Source organism: Apostichopus japonicus, chromosome 6 (genome assembly GCF_037975245.1).
Source record: "Apostichopus japonicus isolate 1M-3 chromosome 6, ASM3797524v1, whole genome shotgun sequence".
Classification (NCBI taxonomy): Eukaryota; Metazoa; Echinodermata; class Holothuroidea; order Aspidochirotida; family Stichopodidae; genus Apostichopus; species Apostichopus japonicus.
In genome coordinates this window covers 16980280-17001102 of record NC_092566.1, presented here as the reverse complement: position 1 = coordinate 17001102, position 20823 = coordinate 16980280, and the positions used below count along the sequence as shown (strand labels likewise).

At 36.2% G+C, this 20823-nt stretch overlaps 1 protein-coding gene and 1 long non-coding RNA gene across 2 annotated transcripts in view; one reads left to right on the top strand and one right to left on the bottom strand.

Annotated features, from left to right (window-relative positions):
• Positions 1 to 17206, top strand: LOC139969151 (uncharacterized). The gene is made up of 13 exons (XM_071973983.1): positions 1 to 207; positions 2257 to 4443; positions 5483 to 6628; positions 7347 to 7472; positions 8048 to 8160; positions 8617 to 8763; positions 9308 to 9680; positions 10279 to 10520; positions 11137 to 11298; positions 12259 to 12377; positions 13477 to 13739; positions 14365 to 14434; positions 14741 to 17206. Exons 1-13 carry the CDS (start codon positions 144 to 146, stop codon positions 15255 to 15257), a joined length of 5529 nt encoding a protein of 1842 aa, XP_071830084.1. The 5' UTR covers positions 1 to 143; the 3' UTR covers positions 15258 to 17206.
• LOC139969164 (uncharacterized) overlaps positions 17153 to 20823 on the bottom strand; it is a 27164-nt gene continuing 23493 nt past the window's right edge. Inside the window, exon 3 of the long non-coding RNA XR_011793660.1 lies at positions 17153 to 17286. This is a non-coding gene — a long non-coding RNA (uncharacterized lncRNA). The remainder of the gene's footprint in view (positions 17287 to 20823) is intronic.

Here is a 20823-nt window from a genome sequence, read left to right as displayed (position 1 = left end):
TCAAATAAGTAAACTCAATATGAAAATGGACTTTACACTCTCTGATATTCCTTTATATCACATTACGGTTTGTCTGTGTTGACTATTCCCAGGAATGTGGTGCTTACATCGATTCAACCCATCGCCATTTTGGTTCTTATAAGATGGCCATCCATAACAAATTCAAGGACATGTTCGTGATATTGATAATACTGTCAACGCATGTGGGTAAGAGAGCTAATTTGTAAAATTGTCAGGAATGGATAATAAGTAAAGGAAAATGTGACAGAGTATGTTCTTGTGTTTGAAAAATAACAGGGTAAACCTGTTTAGTTTCTACTTACCTCACTCTCCCAGAAAAGCGATAAGTAACATTTCTGTTTCATTGTTCAATCGCTAGTCTTATGATTTTTTTATTAAGAAGGAAATTAAATTACTAACTAATACATTTGCTATAATTAAACTGAACGAACTTCATTTGTAGACAAGAGAAAACGAAAAAAAATCCAAAGAATTATAGAGCTTTGAAAACTTCTGTCACATGTTGTAAGTCAATTTTGTGTACAGTTGTTATCAACACATTAATTAAAAGACAATTAAACTAATTGATTTGCGTTCAAATTGAAACGGTATAAGATAATCACTACAACGTAATCAGCATATGGAAACGTCGTATATTTGTTATTCTTTAATATCCTGCGGGCCGTTTAGTACGTGGTTCAATGTGTGATTTCTGTGGTAATCGACTCAACTATAGCGATTGTTTTACTTTGGGCGCTCAGTTTATGTTTATAGAAAGAGTTATTTATCCAGCAAAGCTAAATACATCAATTTTCATTCAGTTTTTTTTTGGCCGGACTGAGGGTTTGAAAATACCACATTATGTCGTTGTCAATAGAGAAACCTCAAGCCCACAAACTTTGATGTTCTTCTCTTAGTCACGACAAACGGGTTTAGATTGGATTGGATGTGAAAACCTTGTCGATTGGTTCAGTAGTATTATCGGACTCGCCAGTTTTTTATTACTAAAATCAAGTGACTTATAGCCATCAAATAGCTAGACGATATGCGACAGTTGTCAACAAAGATCACGTAACCAAGAACTTTGTTTTTTCGTTTCGTGTTTGTGTAATTACATGTATTGGAATTCTTTAATATGTGTTAGAACTGCTTTCAGTCAAACTAATATAGGGCTACCATAGAAATATTTTCTTGCAAACTAGGAAGAAACAATCGACCAAAAATGACAGTTTTATGTTTATACTGACTATAGGGCGACGGTACTCTGTTTTGGGGAAAAGAATACTGCACTTCTTTACAATATACACACTACAAACATAGCGCAAGTACGTGCAAATTGAACAGGTAGTGTATATTTAATCGCACATAGGCTAGCATTCTACCAAACGACCGTTTAACGAGTTTTTCGAATGAATACTGTTGCTATGGGTTTAAACAGTAGTTTCAATCACTGAAAATACAAGGTAATGTCACTGCAAGGCACGGTAAGTGACCTTTTGTTTCAAAAAGATCTAATAAGGTAACATGTGATCAAGGCGATGAATTCCACATCTTTTGATTTATATACATTAGACGGTGCTTACGTAGCCTAGCCTATCAATACACTACTTAGCCATAGACCTAGGCGTATTAGAAGTGAAGTCTTGGGATGGTGGTGAACATATTGGTGCGATGAAATCCCTTAAAATGAGTAGCTTGTTGTAAATTACGTTGAACACAAAATGAAAATAATTAGGAATCGCCACTAGTGCTTGACTGTTTAAGATCGTACTGAGATTAGCAATAGATATGTGCAGAAATCATAGTGTCTGTAGAAACAATATCCTAACAACCCTTCACGTGAATGGAATGTATTTATATGTTAGAGTAGAATCGTGATGTACGTAATGCGTAAATTGTAATACGACAAACGAAAATTTTATAGGTCATTCGTCATATAATGTTATATTTAGTCGTGTGCGAGTGATAAAAGTTTCCTCACAGTGTAGATTCGAATAAGCTTTAATAGTTTAGCCTGCAGAAATCCCCAAACTGGTAGTATCAGCCATTTCTTTCGACGATAGAATCGAATTTGAACTTACTGCGACAGATCACACGAATTCGTCTAACTCCTCAACCACAAGCGCGAATCCATCCACAACATACACAATATAGCGAAACAGAGTTCACTACTTTCACCGATGACATAACTTCGATAATTTCATAGCAGAAAAAAATCATGTTCTCAAGGAAAAACATCTTCTTATTTTACCACAGAGACCTCTTCATTACTAACAACGGACAGTTCTTCAACTGCAAGTGCCTTAACAGCAGCAAATCCTTATACGTACCTCACAACACCGGTGAGTGTATCGGTTGCACAATCCACTGAAAAAACAGATGTGCAAACTACTATCTCAACAACCAAAATCAATACCGCATATTCTACAACCATTGATCTAACGACTAACGACGAGACCAGTAAGACTTCTTTATCAACAACAACAGACAATTTTTCAACTGCTGTGGTGACTGATGGACACGTCTCAACGGACGTTAATTCTATCACGAACTATCCAACAACACCAGTGATTTCAACGGTTGCACAATCCACTGAACCAACTAATATGTTAACCCTTGCGTCAACAACCAAAATAACAACGGCAAACCCTACTACTTTTGATCTCATGACTAACGAAGAGACCACTAAGACCTCTTTATCACCAACAACGGACTCTCCTTCAACTTTTGAGGTCACTTCTGAAAATGTCTCAACATACTTTAAATCTACCACAAACTATACAACAGCACCAGTGATTTCAACGGTTGCACAAACCACTGAACCAACTAATAGATCGACATCTGCGTCAACAACCAATATAACTACGGCAAACCCTACTACCATTGATCTCATGACTAACGAAGAGACCACTAAGACCTCTTTATCACCAACAACAGACAATTCTTTAACTCTTGAGGTCACTTCTGCAAATGTCTCAACAGACTTTATTTCTACCACAAACTACACAACAACACCAGTGATTTCAACGGTTGCACAATCCACTGAACCAACTAATATATCAACATCTGCGTCAACAACCAATAAAACTACGGCAAAACCTACTACTATTTATCTCACGACTAACAAAGAGACCACTAAGACCTCTTTTTCACCAACAACAGACAATTCTTTAACTCTTGAGGTCACTTCTGCAAATGATTCTACAACCCGATTCTCAACTAAGGATATTTCGACGACAGCAGTACTATCGACTCAGCCACCTTCTACAGAGCTTCCGTCAACAGTACTTCAAACGACCGATTTAACAAGTGAAACAACAAGCGGAAAGACAACAGCGATAGATGAAACAACAACAGATGTCACAACAGCGTTAGATTCTACAACCCGATTCTCAACTATGGAGATTTTGACCACAGCAGTATTGTCGACGCTCCCACAGTCTACAGAACTTCCGCCAACAGTACTTCGAACGACCGATGTAACAAGTGAAACAACAAGCGGAAAGACAACAGCGATAGATGAAACAACAACAGATGTCACAACAGCGTTAGATTCTACAACCCGATTCTCAACTATGGAGATTTTGACCACAGCAGTATTGTCGACGCTCCCACAGTCTACAGAACTTCCGCCAACAGTACTTCGAACGACCGATGTAACAAGTGAAACAACAAGCGGTGAGACAACAGCGATAGATGAAACAACAACAGATGTCACAACAGAGTTAGATTCTACAACCCGATTCTCAACTATGGAGATTTTGACCACAGCAGTATTGTCGACGCTCCCACAGTCTACAGAACTTCCGCCAACAGTACTTCGAACGACCGATGTAACAAGTGAAACAACAAGCGGAAAGACAACAGCGATAGATGAAACAACAGATGTCACAACAGCGTTAGACTCTACAACCCGATTCTCAACCAAGGATATTTCGACGACAGCAGTACTATCGACTCAGCCACCTTCTACAGAGCTTCCGTCAACAGTACTTCAAACGACCGATGTAACAAGTGAAACAACAAGGGGAAAGACAACAGCGATAGATGAAACAACAACAGATGTCACAACAGCGTTAGATTCTACAACCCGATTCTCAACTAAGGAAATTTCGACGACAGCAGTATTGTCGACGCTCCCACAGTCTACAGAACTTCCGCCAACAGTACTTCGAACGACCGATGTAACAAGTGAAACAACAAGCGGAAAGACAACAGCGATAGATGAAACAACAGATGTCACAACAGCGTTAGATTCTACAACCCGATTCTCAACTAAGGAAATTTCGACGACAGCAGTATTGTCGACGCTCCCACAGTCTACAGAACCTCCGTCAACAGCTCTTCGAACGACCGATGTAACAACAGGGGGAAAGACTACAGTTATTACAACAACGACTGTCAAATGGCCTTCAACAACACCAACGGTATTACCGACCACACGTAAGCATAGCATATTTTGTAATTTGAAACGGTTCTTGAATTCCATTCTGGTACTCCCAAGAACCCATATGTGTGATAGAACTGGCATTAAGGAGCAGCGGAAGAGTGCTCCATTTATCTTGTTGGGCGGGAGGGGTATGGGGGGGGGGGTCACGAACCTCAAGGGTACTTTGTGATGTGATTTGGATTTGAGTGGACAACCTCAAAGTTACCACCAAATGTTCCAACAAACTAGATTCTTCGTGCATTCCGTGTCTATAGACTCTATTATTTAAATGTTTTTTTTTTTTAACCACAAGACATTGCAATGTTATTGATATGTTAACTTTTACATAAGCACTGTTTAAATATTAAAAGGGCAGTTCTTTATTACAAAGGAAAAAGAAAGAAAAAACAAGTGTATTTTTGATGGTATCTTCACAAATCGTGATGTACAACTGTTGGGATCTCCGGACAATAGCAAGAATGATGTTTATTGGTTTTTCCTTTTACGTAAATAACTATGCAGGTATATATACTAAAATTGTCTAATTTAAGACTATTATTACTGGTATTGTGTCTATAGTATTTCTGCGAACGGTTACGTAATCACAAATGTGCTTGCTAATAACGAAAAAACAACACCAAGTTAAGGAAGAATATGAACGTTATGCGACAGTTTGATGTCGTCACAAATCAATTGAATATTCAGTTTACACTTTGACACAGCTTCTTCTTGCAACAGTTCCGTGTCTATAAGATCTCATCTGTGATTGTTATTCTCTATTGTTAATCGGGCATATGTTTTTACAGCCATTATCGTTAATTAGTTTTCGTCTTCCGTTGACTGGTGAAGGTGGGGAGGCAAGTAGGACTGATGTCTCTACAGTTTTGAATGACAGTTTCTTCGACATGATCAAAGAAAGTGTGGTAATGACAATTATTAAGTAGCTATATACTATCATGGGTCATGATGTCACATACGGGAAACATAGCTAAAGTGCAGGCAGATAACCACGACACTAAATTCATTTCATTTTTACAAATTATTTGTTTTTAGCGGAATATTTGAAGCGGCTTTTCGTTGTACCTAGTTTCTCTTCGAGACCAGAAGGACCCGTTACTTACATACTTGGCTTCATGGACTACGATGTAACCAATTCAACAAGGCTTCGAGTGAGGGATCTACATGGAAAACAATACGGACCGTTCTATGGCGGATTACTTAATCAGTTTGAGCATTCTCAAAACCCACAAGGACCATCCTCTTTAGAGCTTTTAGGTGCAACGGAAGTTCATGCTTATATGTCGTTATCTAATTATAATCACATGTTCCTTTGTTATCCTCTTACCTCACTGAAGACGGATTATGTCATAGTTTCGGCAGCTGAAACAGTGATTTCAACGATTTATGTAACTTCCAACGAACCGAATACTGAGGTTTTAATTTTCTTTCATAGAAATTATGTGTTGAACGAGGTCACATACAACTTTAATTCTCCTCTTAGAATCGTTCTGGATGACCTAGAAACATATGTAATAACATTTTCCGAATTTGATCCATCTGGCACGTACGTGAAATCCACAAAGCCCGTATCAGTCATGATGGAGTTGGTGTCGACATGTTATTCTCTTTTTTACCTTCCACCTGTAACTAGCTGGGGATTGAGATTCTCACTTGCAATCTCTGCTGGGAGCTTTTACAAATATCGAATAATTGCGGCATATGATGAAACTGATGTAACTTTTGAATCTTCATCAGAATTGTGCTCATTTGAAGATGAGATTACACTGGATGCATGGGAAACCGTAGATCTTACAAGTGAAATTTCAAATTGTTCTATCGATATTTTCACTAACCATCCAATTGCGATTCTATTAACCGAACGTTCATTAAGGAACGGTTGTAGAACTATGGTCGTACCATCAACAAATAAGGCTATGCCAGGAAAAGTACCGGTATTTGTGCGAAGTAATGAATCAGAACCTAACATACGCATTTGGATTTCTGATGGAGATTACGAAAGCCTACTTGTAGACAATGATAATGTATTATGGAACGTTTTAAATACTGGAGACAACGAATATGCAGTGGTCGAAAGCGCCATCTCGGCAGGTTATCATGTAATATCATCATCTAATGAAGTCTCACGTTTCCTGGTTACATTGAATAAGGAATTGTTTGCAGCACATCTCGTAGGAGAAGGTTTGTATGATTCTGTTTCAATATGTCCTTTCAGATATTTCAAAAGTAATAATCTCCGGTCAAACAAAATGACAGTTCGAAATTATTTGATTTTCTAATATTTTTTTCAAGAAATTTCAAAATAATTATAATTTTTTGATGCTTAGCGTTATAGGAATGAATTGTAATACACGTCAACCAAGTTTACCTCACGGAGGACTGACTGCCATAGTTCGTTTCCTGGTATAATGGCACAATGGTAATTAATGGCACAATAGTATGTGATTTTTGTACCTGGACAACAGCAACAAGTGGCACTGTCTTGCTTTTAACATTAAACTAAACAAGGTATGACACTAAGCATTTGAATGTTGTTTAACAATGGTAACTTTAGATTTAATAATTATAGTTTAAACAGATATTTCAAATGTGGCGGAGTTTTAATTGTTATTAGAGAAAAACATTATAAAAACATATGTTTTTCATCTTCGTACTTGAGCCTTATTGATATCGGATTTTAGGATTACCGACATTATTCAAAAGCCTACATGCCTAATGAGGAGCAGAATTTATTATATTATTAATTCATGTATAATATCATATTTTAATGATTCTGAAGGTAGAACTTACTATTTCAATGTACCCACGACTAGTATTTAAAACGGGCATAATTTTCTCATCGTCAACATTTGTTCATTTCCATCCACGAATTTTAATACACCTTTATCTTTGTTAACAGTTGACTTATTTGCAAGTTGTCCCTTTGAAAGGATCTCTTACTCCGGAGTTCAACTTACTTTTCGATCTGTTATACCAGGAACGGAAGCGAATGCTAGTCAAACATGTGATCAGGAATCTTCTAAAGGTGAGTGAATGAACACGCTGGAGAAGACTCCAAGCAACTTAATAAAATAATACAAGTAGATTAAGTAATTAATACCAACTAACAACAAAAAGGTCAACTTACAAGAAGGAAGGGTGTTTCATCAAAATTACGAAAACCGGATCTGTCACTCGGTATCTTTAAAGCATATTTTGATTGCATCTTCACTTCTGCTCAGGTTATAGCAACTATTACATAAGTAGTACATTGTGACTGTGATCTTCATCATGCACTATAGTTGACTCAAATGTAAGCACAACACATGCCTTGATTGCGTAATGACCTAGAATATTTTTTTTCGTAAATGAGGTTATGTAACTCACTGATTCCCTTATGGTGTTGCAGGTCCGTTGAGTTTTCTTTGCACGGTGGTCGAAGAATTGCGGAAGTTTCTTCGTTATCCGAAAATTGTATCAAATCGAAGAGTGTGCGGTACTACAGACTATATTCACACTTTTCGTCGTGATTACGGTATTAACAATTTAAACATTGTACTTGTGCTCATTGGGATATCCACTAATGGGGTTTACATGATGATTGATATAATTACTCACCAGCTAATCAATCTCTTGCAACAAGATTTTGCGCCGAAGATGGTTGGATGGAGCCCATGCTTACAACTTGTTACAACTCTGAAGAAGCTGTAGATGAAATTGAACGAATCGCAAATGTAAGGCACATTAACCTGTTTCTATTTGGCTTTTATCTTCGATAAACCATGAATGACTCTCAAAACTATCACTATTACATGTTTTATCCAGATACGTCTGTGACAATTATAATGTTGGTAAACTATATGAGTTTCGGCCATAAGCTAAAATAGTTTGACTGAGGTTGATTTTCACATTACTTATTGATATGTACCAATTCATAGAATGAAGTAAAATTGCATTGTCGAGAATACCATTAAGAAAACTTTCGTACAATGCAGAGTGTACAAGGACAAGATATCTTCTCATTGGGCTGAAAGTAAAATATTAAAATAAGGTTTAGAATGCAAAACTTCGATTCAGAGGAATCCATCCATCCGTCCGTCCATACACGCATACATACATACATACATACATCAAATGATACAAAAGCATTTATTCCCTATTAGACAATATCGTGATTTCTTATCTTACAGACAAGTGTTACGGAAGAAAATGTTGAGGAAATAGCAAACGACCTCGCCATAGTGACAACACAGACGGAGAATTTGAATACAACAGAAATCGACAATGTTGCCAAATCTCTGGCATCAATTGCAGAAACTAACAGTTCTTCACCGGAAGTATGGATAAGACCAATAACTTCTATTTGTCCTCTGAAATAAATAGGAATAACTATACATCATTGTCGATTTCGGGGACTCATAGTCCAGACGTTTTAATTCATCCATTTGTACCATTATTTAGCAAGATCTAAATTTTATGGCCAAATTTGTCCTCAAGTAGGCGTATATCGGCCATATCATTTTCAGAAAGCATTTGTAGGAACAAAGTGGGTTCCTCGTGGAACTCACTTGGGTATAAACACTTCGGTAATACGCATTCACACACCAGTGAATCACTGTGGTCGAGTGGTACGGACTTCGGTCTGTGACACAAAATCCGGGGGTTCGATTCCTACCTTCGCCTGAGGAGTCCCGAAAGGACGAAACCGGTCGTGAAGTGGAATTTGTCTGGTGTGTTGTTCTTTATTTATTTAATTATATATATATTTAGTTATATATATATTTAATTATATATATATATATATATATATATATATATATATATATATATATATTGCAAGCAGTATTTAAAATTTTGAATGATTTTTTACCAATTTTCAAGGTAACAGAATCCGTTGTTGGGACCGTGAATAACCTTATGGAAGTAGAAGAGACGAAATTGGATCAGAGTGAAAGCACTGCAAGTGTCGTAATCTCACTTGAGCAACAAGTATCGAAAGTTCAGGAAAATCCAGAAAATTTTACGGATGTTCAAGATAACGTTGGTGTAAGAGCCGTTAAACTTGACCCAGACATAACTAATGGGGTTACCTTTTTGAACCTGTCTCCTTCCAATGGATCCAAAGAAGAAGTTCTAGCTGCTGACTTTGAAACGGAAAATACGAGACTGTTCAACAACGACACAGAGGTACAGACTGGCAACAGCATAGCGTCCATTTATGTTCCCAAGGCGGTTCTGGAACTGACCAAAAAAGGTAAGTTCATACCAACAGTTTTATTTCCTAACGTGTTTCGAAAGTTAACGAAAGTTACCAATATTTCAATTCATTGTTGTTAAAGTAACAAATTAAAACAAAAGCTACAGGTTAACAGTCTCATATCAAGGTGAACGCCTTTCCAAACGATTTTGCAGTTATTGTAGTTAACTGTTAGTCATTGGTAAGTTGTCACACGCTAATACCCAAGTGTGCACAATTCTAACCGTAGATCCCGGGACACTGCAGTGCGCCAACATCTAATTGTCGCTGGCGGATTTCCCCGCAGGTTGCGATCACAAAACGACCCATACAACAGGTTCCTCGTGGGACCCCGTTGGTGACTTGTCACATGGGTAACGAAAGACACATGAGAAGTGCCTTTCCCATGACGAAAAGTACATTGCTTTAACAATTAGACTATATTTTAAGACCAGTATTTGCTTCTCAACATTAGCACGGTAGTAACTAGCTATGTAATATGTCTTTGCATGAGTTTTAATGTTTAGCAATGCTTGGAAAATTTGCAGAAGTACTGTATTATTAACGTATCAGATCGTTTTTTTTTATATATATTGCTTTGATATTTATTTTGAAGGTGACGACAATATTACGCAAATTCCAATTAGTTTTTACATATACAAGGACTCAAGACTTTTTCAAACGAGCCAGACGAACCAACCGTCAGAGATTCCAATCAATCTACCAGACGGGAACTTTAAACTACGGAGACGAGTGATAGCAAGTCAAGTTATTGCAGCAACTGTAGAAATAGTTGGACTAGAAGTAGACGATTTGGATGAAGAAAATTCTATAGTTACAAGGTTTACCGTAGACACGGTTAGTTTATTAACATTATACTACTTCCCAATCACTACAGTTTGACAGATATATATGGTTCAACGGTAAGCCCTGTAATGCCAACCGGAGGATTCACACAGAGATTACAGTATATACTGTAACCTAATGCCAATGCAAAGACTCTTTAAATGGGAATTAGATGATAAAACCAGACAGTCATGATGGGTACTGTAATACCTATTCCAAACTACTATACCTTACTATATTGCACTTTACCGAAAACGAGTCCAAGATATTTCAAGTGAAACATTCATCTACGCCAATTTGAAGAGCTGTCAGTTTGTCTTATTGTATAACGTATAATCCCCCCCCCCCCCAAAAAAAAAAACAGCGCCAGGTTTGGTTTAAGGTGGAAGACATAAAAAGCCGTGACGACGGTCTCACTCGTTTTATTTTAATGTCGTTTTTGGTAAAATTTAAACAGGATGTGGGTTATTATTTTGGAATAGACATTGTCTAGAACATATAAAAGTATGGCTTAATCCTAAACTTCGCCTCAGTTTAAAAGGATGAACGCGAAGTGATGTTATCATACTCAGCAACTCAGTAGTACAACAATAATTGTATATATGATCTGGCTTTTCTTTTTCTAAAGCCTTTAGGAGTAAACGAGACAATTGTTGAGAAGACGTGCGTTTTCTGGAATACTAAGCAAAACAGTGAAGGAGAATGGTCAGATGAAGGTTGCAAAATTACAGAGAAAGATGACCAAATCGTTTGCAAATGTAATCATCTCACGCACTTTGCAGTGCTTGTGGTAAGTACCTTATTAGGTAACTACATTACGTAATAAATTACGAACAAGAGTATTACGTAACTATACTGCATCGTATCTGCATTGAAGACAATTGTGCGGTTTGATTGATATTTGTATTGCTGTAAAATCAATTCAGGAAGATGCATTCTAACAAATGCACTTTAAAAAATCTTTAACGTCTTCATTGCTTTTAACTCTAAATTACCTTTTGTTTTTATCCCAGCTGGTGAGTTGGGTCATGTCACACTCGTCGCCTGTCAGAAAATTCCTCTAGTTAGTAGAGGTGTTTTTTTATTTATGTATACCATGTAAACCAGTCGTTCAATGTCATATTAATGTTATTTATATATGTTTATTAATCCCTAACCGATGCCACCTATGACCATTGTCGACGCCATTGACGCCATTAACGCCATTGACGCCATTGCCGCCATTGACCATTGTCGACGCCAACATATTTTCGAATGATATAGTCCCAAATCAAACAATTGGCAACGAACTGAGTATGATCCGCAATGGGTATCAAATGAAAATAAATATTCCTTTTGTAGATTTTACAGAAGACTAAAAGGAATAATTTGACATTGGTTTTGTTGCATCACAGTAAAACCAAGTTTGAAACATTAAATTCATACACGTGTCACAGGATGAAAGACCCCACAACATAATGCACCCATGTGTCACGGGGTGGTGAGGCCGAGAGGTAAATGTGGTATACAAAAGACACTCAAAATGGCTGGGTATTTACTCCTTGCGATTATTTATTAAGCAAAAATATCAAAAGACCTTCTCGATTGTCCACATACCAAAAAAAAAATACGTTTACCGTTAAATTACTATATTATTATGTCATTATGTTTGAGAATATTTTACTGGCAAGACACAGTCAACACTTCAAAGTGAGATGTAGTATTTTTTTCTAGCTCAGTGATTGAGCGAGTTTTTTTGTTTATTTTTTAGGGCGTCGGTGAGAAACTTCCGGCGGCAATAAATAAGACGCTTGATGTTATCACCATAGTTGGATCGTCCCTATCCATAGCAGGTCTCAGCGCGTGTGTCTTGACTCTTACCCTCATTAAGTAAGTAAATTATTGTAACAAAACTTATTATATATTATATTACAAATTAATTACATCTATCAATTATGTCTATTCATGTTTTGAGTGTCCTCATTTTACGCGCAACATGACATCCATTTTATATTTATAAAAAGTTTGTAAAATATGATTTTGTTACTGTCAAAATGTCCACGGGTCACATCACTCTCGAAGTTATTCCTTCAGAAACTAATCATGATCTATAACAATTTATTTTTCCCAATGCAATGTTTGCTCATAATTTGTATTCTGATTCATCAAATATTAATCTAATGTTTGATCTGCCCTATGTATATCTATATTGATATGAATTTATCTCTCTGTATAAAACGTTTTCTTTGATATAACATGTATCTGTTTATCCCACCTGTTAGTTTGCTGGATATGCTTGATGGAGTGAAATACCTTTGAATTGATTAGAATAATGAATTATCATGGAACGGATAAAGTTATAATTAGTATTATTGGCTAAATTATTTGATCAAACTTGTGGTAACATTTGGTGAGTTATTAGAAGTTATAAAATATGAATTAAAATTAACATAAAGGCCTGCACTGAGGGTTCGAAGTCATCATTAGTATTGCTGTACATGGGCATTTCAGAGATTTAGCCTATTTGAACATCTTGATTACTGCTATAGTTATAAGAACATTACTCACACATGTTTTTTTCATAACCTTGAAATGTGAAAAATCAAGACTAGAAATTTGCCTGAAGTAATTGTTTGAGCTTAGATTACTCCTTTGCAGGTCGCACACTCTAAAAAGTTGGGCAAATATCTAATCCAATACTCGGTACATATATAATTAGAAACAAATTTGGGTAATTATTAGCTCCCAAACTAGTAAAATCACGACATTTTAACTAATCTTAAAATGTGCCAAAAAGTGATACATTTGTCAAAAATTGCCTTCATTTTACTTTTTATTGGGCAAAGTTTATGAAAAGTTGGTTGGATACTTCGCGCACCCAATATTGAGTAAACTATTTGCCCACGCTTTGCAGAGTGCATACTGCATGTAAGGTTGATATTGTTGTCTCGTCGTTACTTGATATAACTTAAAGAACATTTCTTTCCAGACAGCTACGAGTGAAACAGAGCTCTCAAATTCATCTGAACCTTTGCATCTGCCTGATCGGATTCTACGTGACGTTTTTATCTGGTGATTTAGCGGTCGATAATGAGAAACACTGTCGAAACATTGCAACAGCAATACACTACTTTTCTCTGACGACAGTAGGTTGGATGTCTGTTGAAGCAGTGAACATGTACCTCCTCTTTGTTAAATATCAGAGAGATGACATGCAATATTTTATTCCCGTCTCCGCCGGTTTGGTTTATGGTAAGATTTCACATGATAAGCATATTTAACGCATTAAGCAGTTTGTCAAATATGAGGAATCGGCAGTTAATATTGATGAATCGGCAGTTTATAAAAACGATGATGCCAGACACCGTATCCACGTACGTTGTTTCCGTAACTAGTTCTCATCGCCACTGTGCTGTTTTTTATATATTGTGTTTATATAAATACATATATCTTGTTTGCTATCCATGTGTTAAGTACAATCAACTCTCAATCGAACTTCAGATAATTGAAATATGTGATGTCACACGAAATCCGGCATACATTATTGTTGGATTCTGCTTAGGCCACATAACATCTGTAACCATACGGGGGAAAAACTGAAAACTATATATGTAAAGGTATAAACACCGAAATGCACAACAGTCGGGAAAAGTGTTGAAACTGTCAAGACCTTATTGAGAATCACAAGCGTCGCTTCAATTTGAGATCAATGAACATTCTTAAGTAAGACATAAAAAAATAATAATCACATTATCCATATATCATCCCACATATTTCGCCATCGATCCAATACAAGACGAAGTTAATTTTAGCTATCGAAGTTAATTAAAGCTATCTATCATAATTATTTTTGTCCCTATTCGTTATCTTTCACCAGGACTTTCTCTCGTACCAGTACTTTGTGTGCTTATCTTAGGTTCAAAAGAAGATTATAAAGACGTTTCAGCGTGAGTTCATTAATTGGCCTTAAACACAGTCAAATTCCATCATTGTTGTTCTGCAAAGCCAAACTCATGCACTTTATTGAGACCTTAAACGATGTCTTAGCGGACGATTATACACGCGGAAACATCTTTAATATTGTTAATAACACGTCTGCTATAGCTAAAAGGAATTTGTACCCGTTTAGCCTTACCTAATTTCTTATCAGTTGTCAATTGTGTAAGTTATCTGTGTACGCAATAAACAACTATGGGTTAGAGTACAAGACTTAGTCTAAAATCTCTTTTTGTGTTCTTTTTTTTTACCCACAGTTGCTTTTTACCTAAAGGGAAATCTCTCTACTTTGGATTCGTCATTGAGGTAATGGCTTTGGTAGTTTTCAACATCTTCGTTTTCAGTCTTGTCCTCCGTAACGTTGTGTTTCGACCCATGCTTTCGACAACTTCTCAACTAAACAAGAAAAGAGAAATGTTTTCGCGGATGCAACAGTTTGTTTTATTTTGGATGCTTCTCGGACTTTCTTGGATATTTGGATTTCTGGCAATGATTCCCGGCAGGAAAACATATGGGTTAGAGATCTTATTCTGTCTGTTTACTTCTATTCAAGGATTTACATTATTTATCTTCATCTGTGTCAAAAACCCTGAGGTGAAGAAATTGTTTAAGCAAGCGAAATCCTATATCACCGAATATGTTACCGAAAGGGACACAGAGCATACTGATACTGGAGCTAGAAATAAGACAACTACCGAGGACAGTATTATCGAGACGACTAAAAGCGATAAACGTCCACCATCTCCAGCTTTATCTGCAGTAAGTGAAAAATAATAACCTGTCATCAAAGTGTGTCGTAATCCTGAGCAACGACAAATTCAAGACAATGTTTGATTCAGGCTGGAATACTCTCGACTGACCAACTGTAGTGAAGGGACAAATGACCTATTGTAACAGATCTACAACAACTGTAAATACTGGAGACACAGTGGACAATAGACATAGACAAAGGCAATGTATGTGGACATTGCCATTGCCATAATGTTTATTCATTGACACCATACGCTATATATGGATACAAAGTCATAAATTACCCGGAGAAGTGATACATTGGTATATATAAGGCATTGGGCAATGAGCCCTCGTTACTCTACCAATTAGAATTGCTGCAGTTAAAACTAATGACAAATGTATATCACAAATTAATACATTCGGTAAATATAAAAATACATCTACTCAGCAACAAGAAGTTTTCTACATAATATATGAACATTGCTTAGATTGGATAAAGGATCAAAGGCTCAGGCGGTTCCAAGGCGGTTTTAGAACTTTAGAATTGCAGGCGCATAAAAACAAACTCATCATCAACTTCCTGATGGAAATGACAACGAAGACTAATCATTAATGATTGGTTACGACGCAGACGCATTTTGTTATTACAGGGTTTATACACAGAGTTATCTTCAGCTTGCAGTTGCCTATTTGATGACGGTCTCCGACACATGCTAACCTATCAAAATCCCAAAGAAAAAACGGACTTTGTAGCTCTTGAATCATATTAAAGGTATCAACTTTCTTTGCAAAGGTCGTTTATGAATTTGTTTCATTATCTTTCAGTTTCTTCAATTTTCAAACACATGAGCAGCAAACATATTTCGATCTATGAAATACAGAATAATGTCAACGATGACTTAGAATAGAAACGCACCATTACTTAACATAAGTGCAAGTCTTCCTTAATTCAAGAGTCAAACTCTGGAGGTCTTTTTGATCATAGTCTTCCAGATGTCTCCAGAACAATGAACTTATCCTTACTCATCGATATTGGTTATTGTACCGAGGGCGCTGTAATAGCTGTCCTAATGTGCGTGTTCTATCATATATATATGATCTCCAAAGATTTCGTACACCTCTATCTAGAAAGAATATGTTTCAAAAGATCTCGTCCTCAATGACAACTAACGTAATTGTTTATATCACTATTTTCAAGTTTCGCGGAACTAGATTAGACCGATATGACAGTGCCCTATGTATATAAGAGCGTGTCTGGAGTTCCAAATTAGTATTTTGTAAGTTTATAAATGTCTAAATCAATACTTAACTTCTTTCCTCATTGATCTCGTTATGATGTAGACTTGTGTGTAAATCCCTCAAATATATGAATTCTGTTTAATCAGCAATATCCAGTCGAATAAAATTACGCAAGCACAATCGAAAAAAAGTGACATACTGCACTTCAGTCTGTTTTATCCTACTTCAACGCAACACTGAAAATAAGACAAAAGGTAAAAAAAAAGCAACATGTACTATTTGTTTGTATGTGTAAATACAATTTGTCTGTCATCACACATTTATGTAAATTTCGTTGAAACAAAGAAATAAAATGAAGCATTTCCTTAGTAATTTGTCATGTCAGTCGTAACATTAAACACAGATGTGGTTAATGAACAGCCATAGCATTTAGATAACATTCTATTGACAAATAGTTGTTTCGACATTATTAATATGTACATACACTTGTTAATTAGTAGTGCAAATTCCATACAATTTTTAATTTTCAGAACTTTACCCTTGCTTTAACTCCACCCAGATCAACTAATTTATTATTTTGTTATTCCATGGTTCAAGCACTATGTGACCTTTAAACTTGTCGTATTTACAAGTGGCAGGTGATATGTACTCGATCAGGCTTAGTTTTATTTAACTACATGAAAATGGTTACTCCGTGGCAAGCTTATCTCTATATATAGATGTTATCAATAAACCATCATTATCGTTAATTATGTGTGTGCTTCATGAAGTCAATGTTCTCTGTATCTTGAATGTCATCAGATTTCATTTTGGAAAACACCTGAAAGTCACCCTGGAAAGATAAACAAACATGAAAATCAAACATAGGGGTATACTATAAAATTGTATTGCCAAATTGGTCCGATTCTACTTCTCAATTAACTCTGATGTTCTTATTCAGAAGCTGTAAGCGTCTTACGTAATTTCGTTGATATTACTAACACCCCATATGACATGTGCTAGTGCACGCATGCACAGAGTTGAAATCTACCGAACTTGACAGCAGCCCTAACACACACGCGTTACGCAGTATGTTGACACGTAAACAACAAACTCTCACATTCAACATATAGGTGAGAACCGCTATACACTCTTGCAGCGTCCAATACATGTAAGACAGAGCTTGGCATGCGTTTTTTTATCAGTATGTTAGGACTCGTGATACAAACAAGAGTCTGTTGAATATCGCATCTTAATATAATTTATATATATACATGAATATATACCATTAATTATTCTCTATTTCATTCATACTTCATAAATCTCGAATCCGAATGGTCGGTTGTTGCCAGTTAACGGTACCAAATTTAACATTATGAATAATGATCGGTAATATCACAGACTAATTAATATAAGTTTAACCCTGATCCCAGCTACCTACCTAAAGCATATTCAAAACAAACGAATCTGATCATGTATGATAAGGTAGCAAGCCCCTCAACATGAACACCCCTTTGGAAAATGATGACCAACATTTCGATAAATCTTGCAACCTGAAGAATACTAGCCATAGGGTGTGGGAAACAACCCTTAACCTCCTTTAGCAATGCTGACATTAATGTTAATAATATCGCGTAAAGCGGTCATCGAAACAAAAATATGCCGAACGTTAGTTATAGTATCAGAGGTTATTGGAGGCTTCGAATAAACAAAATAGGTAATTTTCAAAATGTCCTGAGAGCAGCGATCCAAGGAATCGAACCAAAGAAAGACACCACACCACAGTTGACTGCCATTGTCGGAACACCGTTGATATTAATTCTTACGTAACGTCTAACTGAGTGATAAGCCTAGGCCTACCGTTACTGATCGGGAATACAGCAGCAAATGTATTCCAGAAATGCACGCAATACATTCTTATCAAAATAAAATGAATATAAGATTAATGTCATAAATAGCAAGATACACGATGGCATTTTATTCATAATATCTCTTTTTTTTACTGAATATTTTTCAACAATTAGAGGATATTACCTAGCAGTTCTAGTTTATGAATAGGTATGGATGGTTAGTTGGTACTACGTGTTTATCACTTCTTTGTCAACACAGACAGAACGGTGCAGGGCAGCAATCAAGACAATGTGATATCTCACCTGAAATTGCAGTGTTTTGGAGGAGATGGTGTTGAACGGACCCTCATTCATCACTTTTCCGCCATATAGTTCAATACAACGACGATATGTTACATGCAAACTTTGCGGCTGTCTCACATTTCTCACATGTTGTCGTTACGCAAATGTACTATGTATACGTGTACGTCTGTTACACTGCTATAGATGACTCCTCTATTTCCCTACCGGATGAAAATGTATCTTTATAAGTCAGCCAAAAGTTATTATAATTTTACATCAAAAGCTTTTCGGGTTTTTATCGTTTATACCCAGTGCCTCAGTTTCAAGCGAAGCTGCTCTGAATTACGAAAAGCAGATTACCATCCTTATTGGGATTTTGGTCTTTACGTCTAAGTGTCAGTAAGACATGTAGTGTCATAAGTCGCATCTTAACCTGGTTATACTTATCGTACCAAAGAAAGTATACTACTGACTCGTTCGGATAGTCTTCCCACTAGTTGTAGACCACCTTCCCATAGTCTATCGTTGCTCAATCTCTTAAATGTGACTTTAATACCCTCAGAGAACACTGGTTATTTACCAAACTCACTACAAAACAGACTACAGTTCTACGTAATAATAGTACTAACAATGCTTTAAGATTCAGTTTTATTTTTTGCAAAATAAATGCGCATACATATATTTATCTAAATTTGATCAATCAATTTCAAGGAATTATGTCACTCATTGCATGTAAACTATACCGTTTATTCATTTCGGACTTTGAAATTGCATTAGTAAATTCGTGGATATTAAAATATAAAAATGTAGTTATAGAAAACACGTTTTCAAACACAGAGCAATTCCCAAGAACTCTGTTCTCGACATAAAACTGATTCAATCTCTGTCAATGACTACAAGATGAGTGAACTTCTTATTACACAACAGGTCTTATGGACTCAATACTGTCTAGGCTCGAAGTACAACAATATTTTAATGGCGCTCTTTCAGAACACCCAAATACAATCGTTACAATAACAAAAAAGGAAGAATTAATCTGAAGGTCGTAAAACTTATAAGCAATCAGTCATTTGAATGTAAAAGTGATAAAACACATTTTGACATTCATTTTAATGATAGGTTTTTCCATATTATTTCGGAAATCGTCAAACGTTTTTTTTTTTTTTTGTAGGACACAGTATCTCAGGATTTGCAAACAACAGTAATATATACACCAGCTATAAATATTGCAAATATTCTCTACATTACAACTCTTGAATCTAAAGAGAAAACTCATTCTCAAAATGTTCGTTCTCACTAAGAAATCTAGTTATCCAAGAGACAGTTATTAGCGTAACTTGCAATATGTATTTCTATAAAACCACCCAAAGCCTTATCTGGCGTTTCATGTTATCTGGATTTCCTTCCAAATGAAATTAAAAAATATAGTATTCAACACTGAGATGAAGCACTTTCGTGGGTGGGGGTTTGGTGGGGGAGTGAGGGGGGTGTCGGTAGAGTCGGAAAAGATAACCAAGTTGTGACATAGCAATTTGGGACGGGATATATACAGTTCAATAAGTTTAAAGTGAGGTGAGACGTTTACGTTGAAAGTTGAGCTGAAATAGGTTTTCGTTTTCGCCGGTGAAATTATTAGCGTTACTGTGCCAAATGATAGCGACGTTCACAAACAAAGGATGCTTTGAATAAATACATAAATGAAGAAATTAGTGACTTATTATCTAACATAACCTGGTAGTGTCATCATCAAATTGCGAATGTTGTTCCTCTTTATTAGAAATAACTTTACCTCTTATAATGTTATTTGAGTTAAATATTTGACCAAACACTTCAACTGCGATGACACACAAATAATTACGATAACAACCAATTACGGATAACCTTGTCTGACACCTTTGTAAATGAAAATGGTGAGAAGAAGAGCACCCCCATTGTTATAGCACACTCAGAACGATCCTCTTAATTAGTTTAACTTTGTAGTCTGTCTGTTGATAGTTCAGTTTAATTCATGGCTGAGAAAGGCTCCCTGGAAGCCACTTTTTGTTTTAAATCTTTGTGTTATAACTTAGTAAATTTGATTTGATTTGATTTATCTGATTGAACCACTATGCAGTGATGATTTTATTCTTACTAGTGCCGTACACGCACACATTATATTCCGTTGTACCTAAATAGCACAGTCCAGACTTTTCTATTTGTACCCTCAAAGTAGTATGGACCTTGCTTTGGAGTAACCACGGTTAACTGTACATATATGT

Excerpts from the sequence above, each read along its gene's own strand:
- LOC139969151 (XM_071973983.1), top strand. The coding sequence starts at position 144 with ATGGCCATCCATAACAAATTCAAGGACATGTTCGTGATATTGATAATA. Across the intron at positions 4,444-5,482 it reads AACGGTATTACCGACCACAC|CGGAATATTTGAAGCGGCTT; the intron begins GTAAGCATAGCA and ends ATTTGTTTTTAG. Across the intron at positions 9,681-10,278 it reads TCTGGAACTGACCAAAAAAG|GTGACGACAATATTACGCAA; the intron begins GTAAGTTCATAC and ends TTTATTTTGAAG.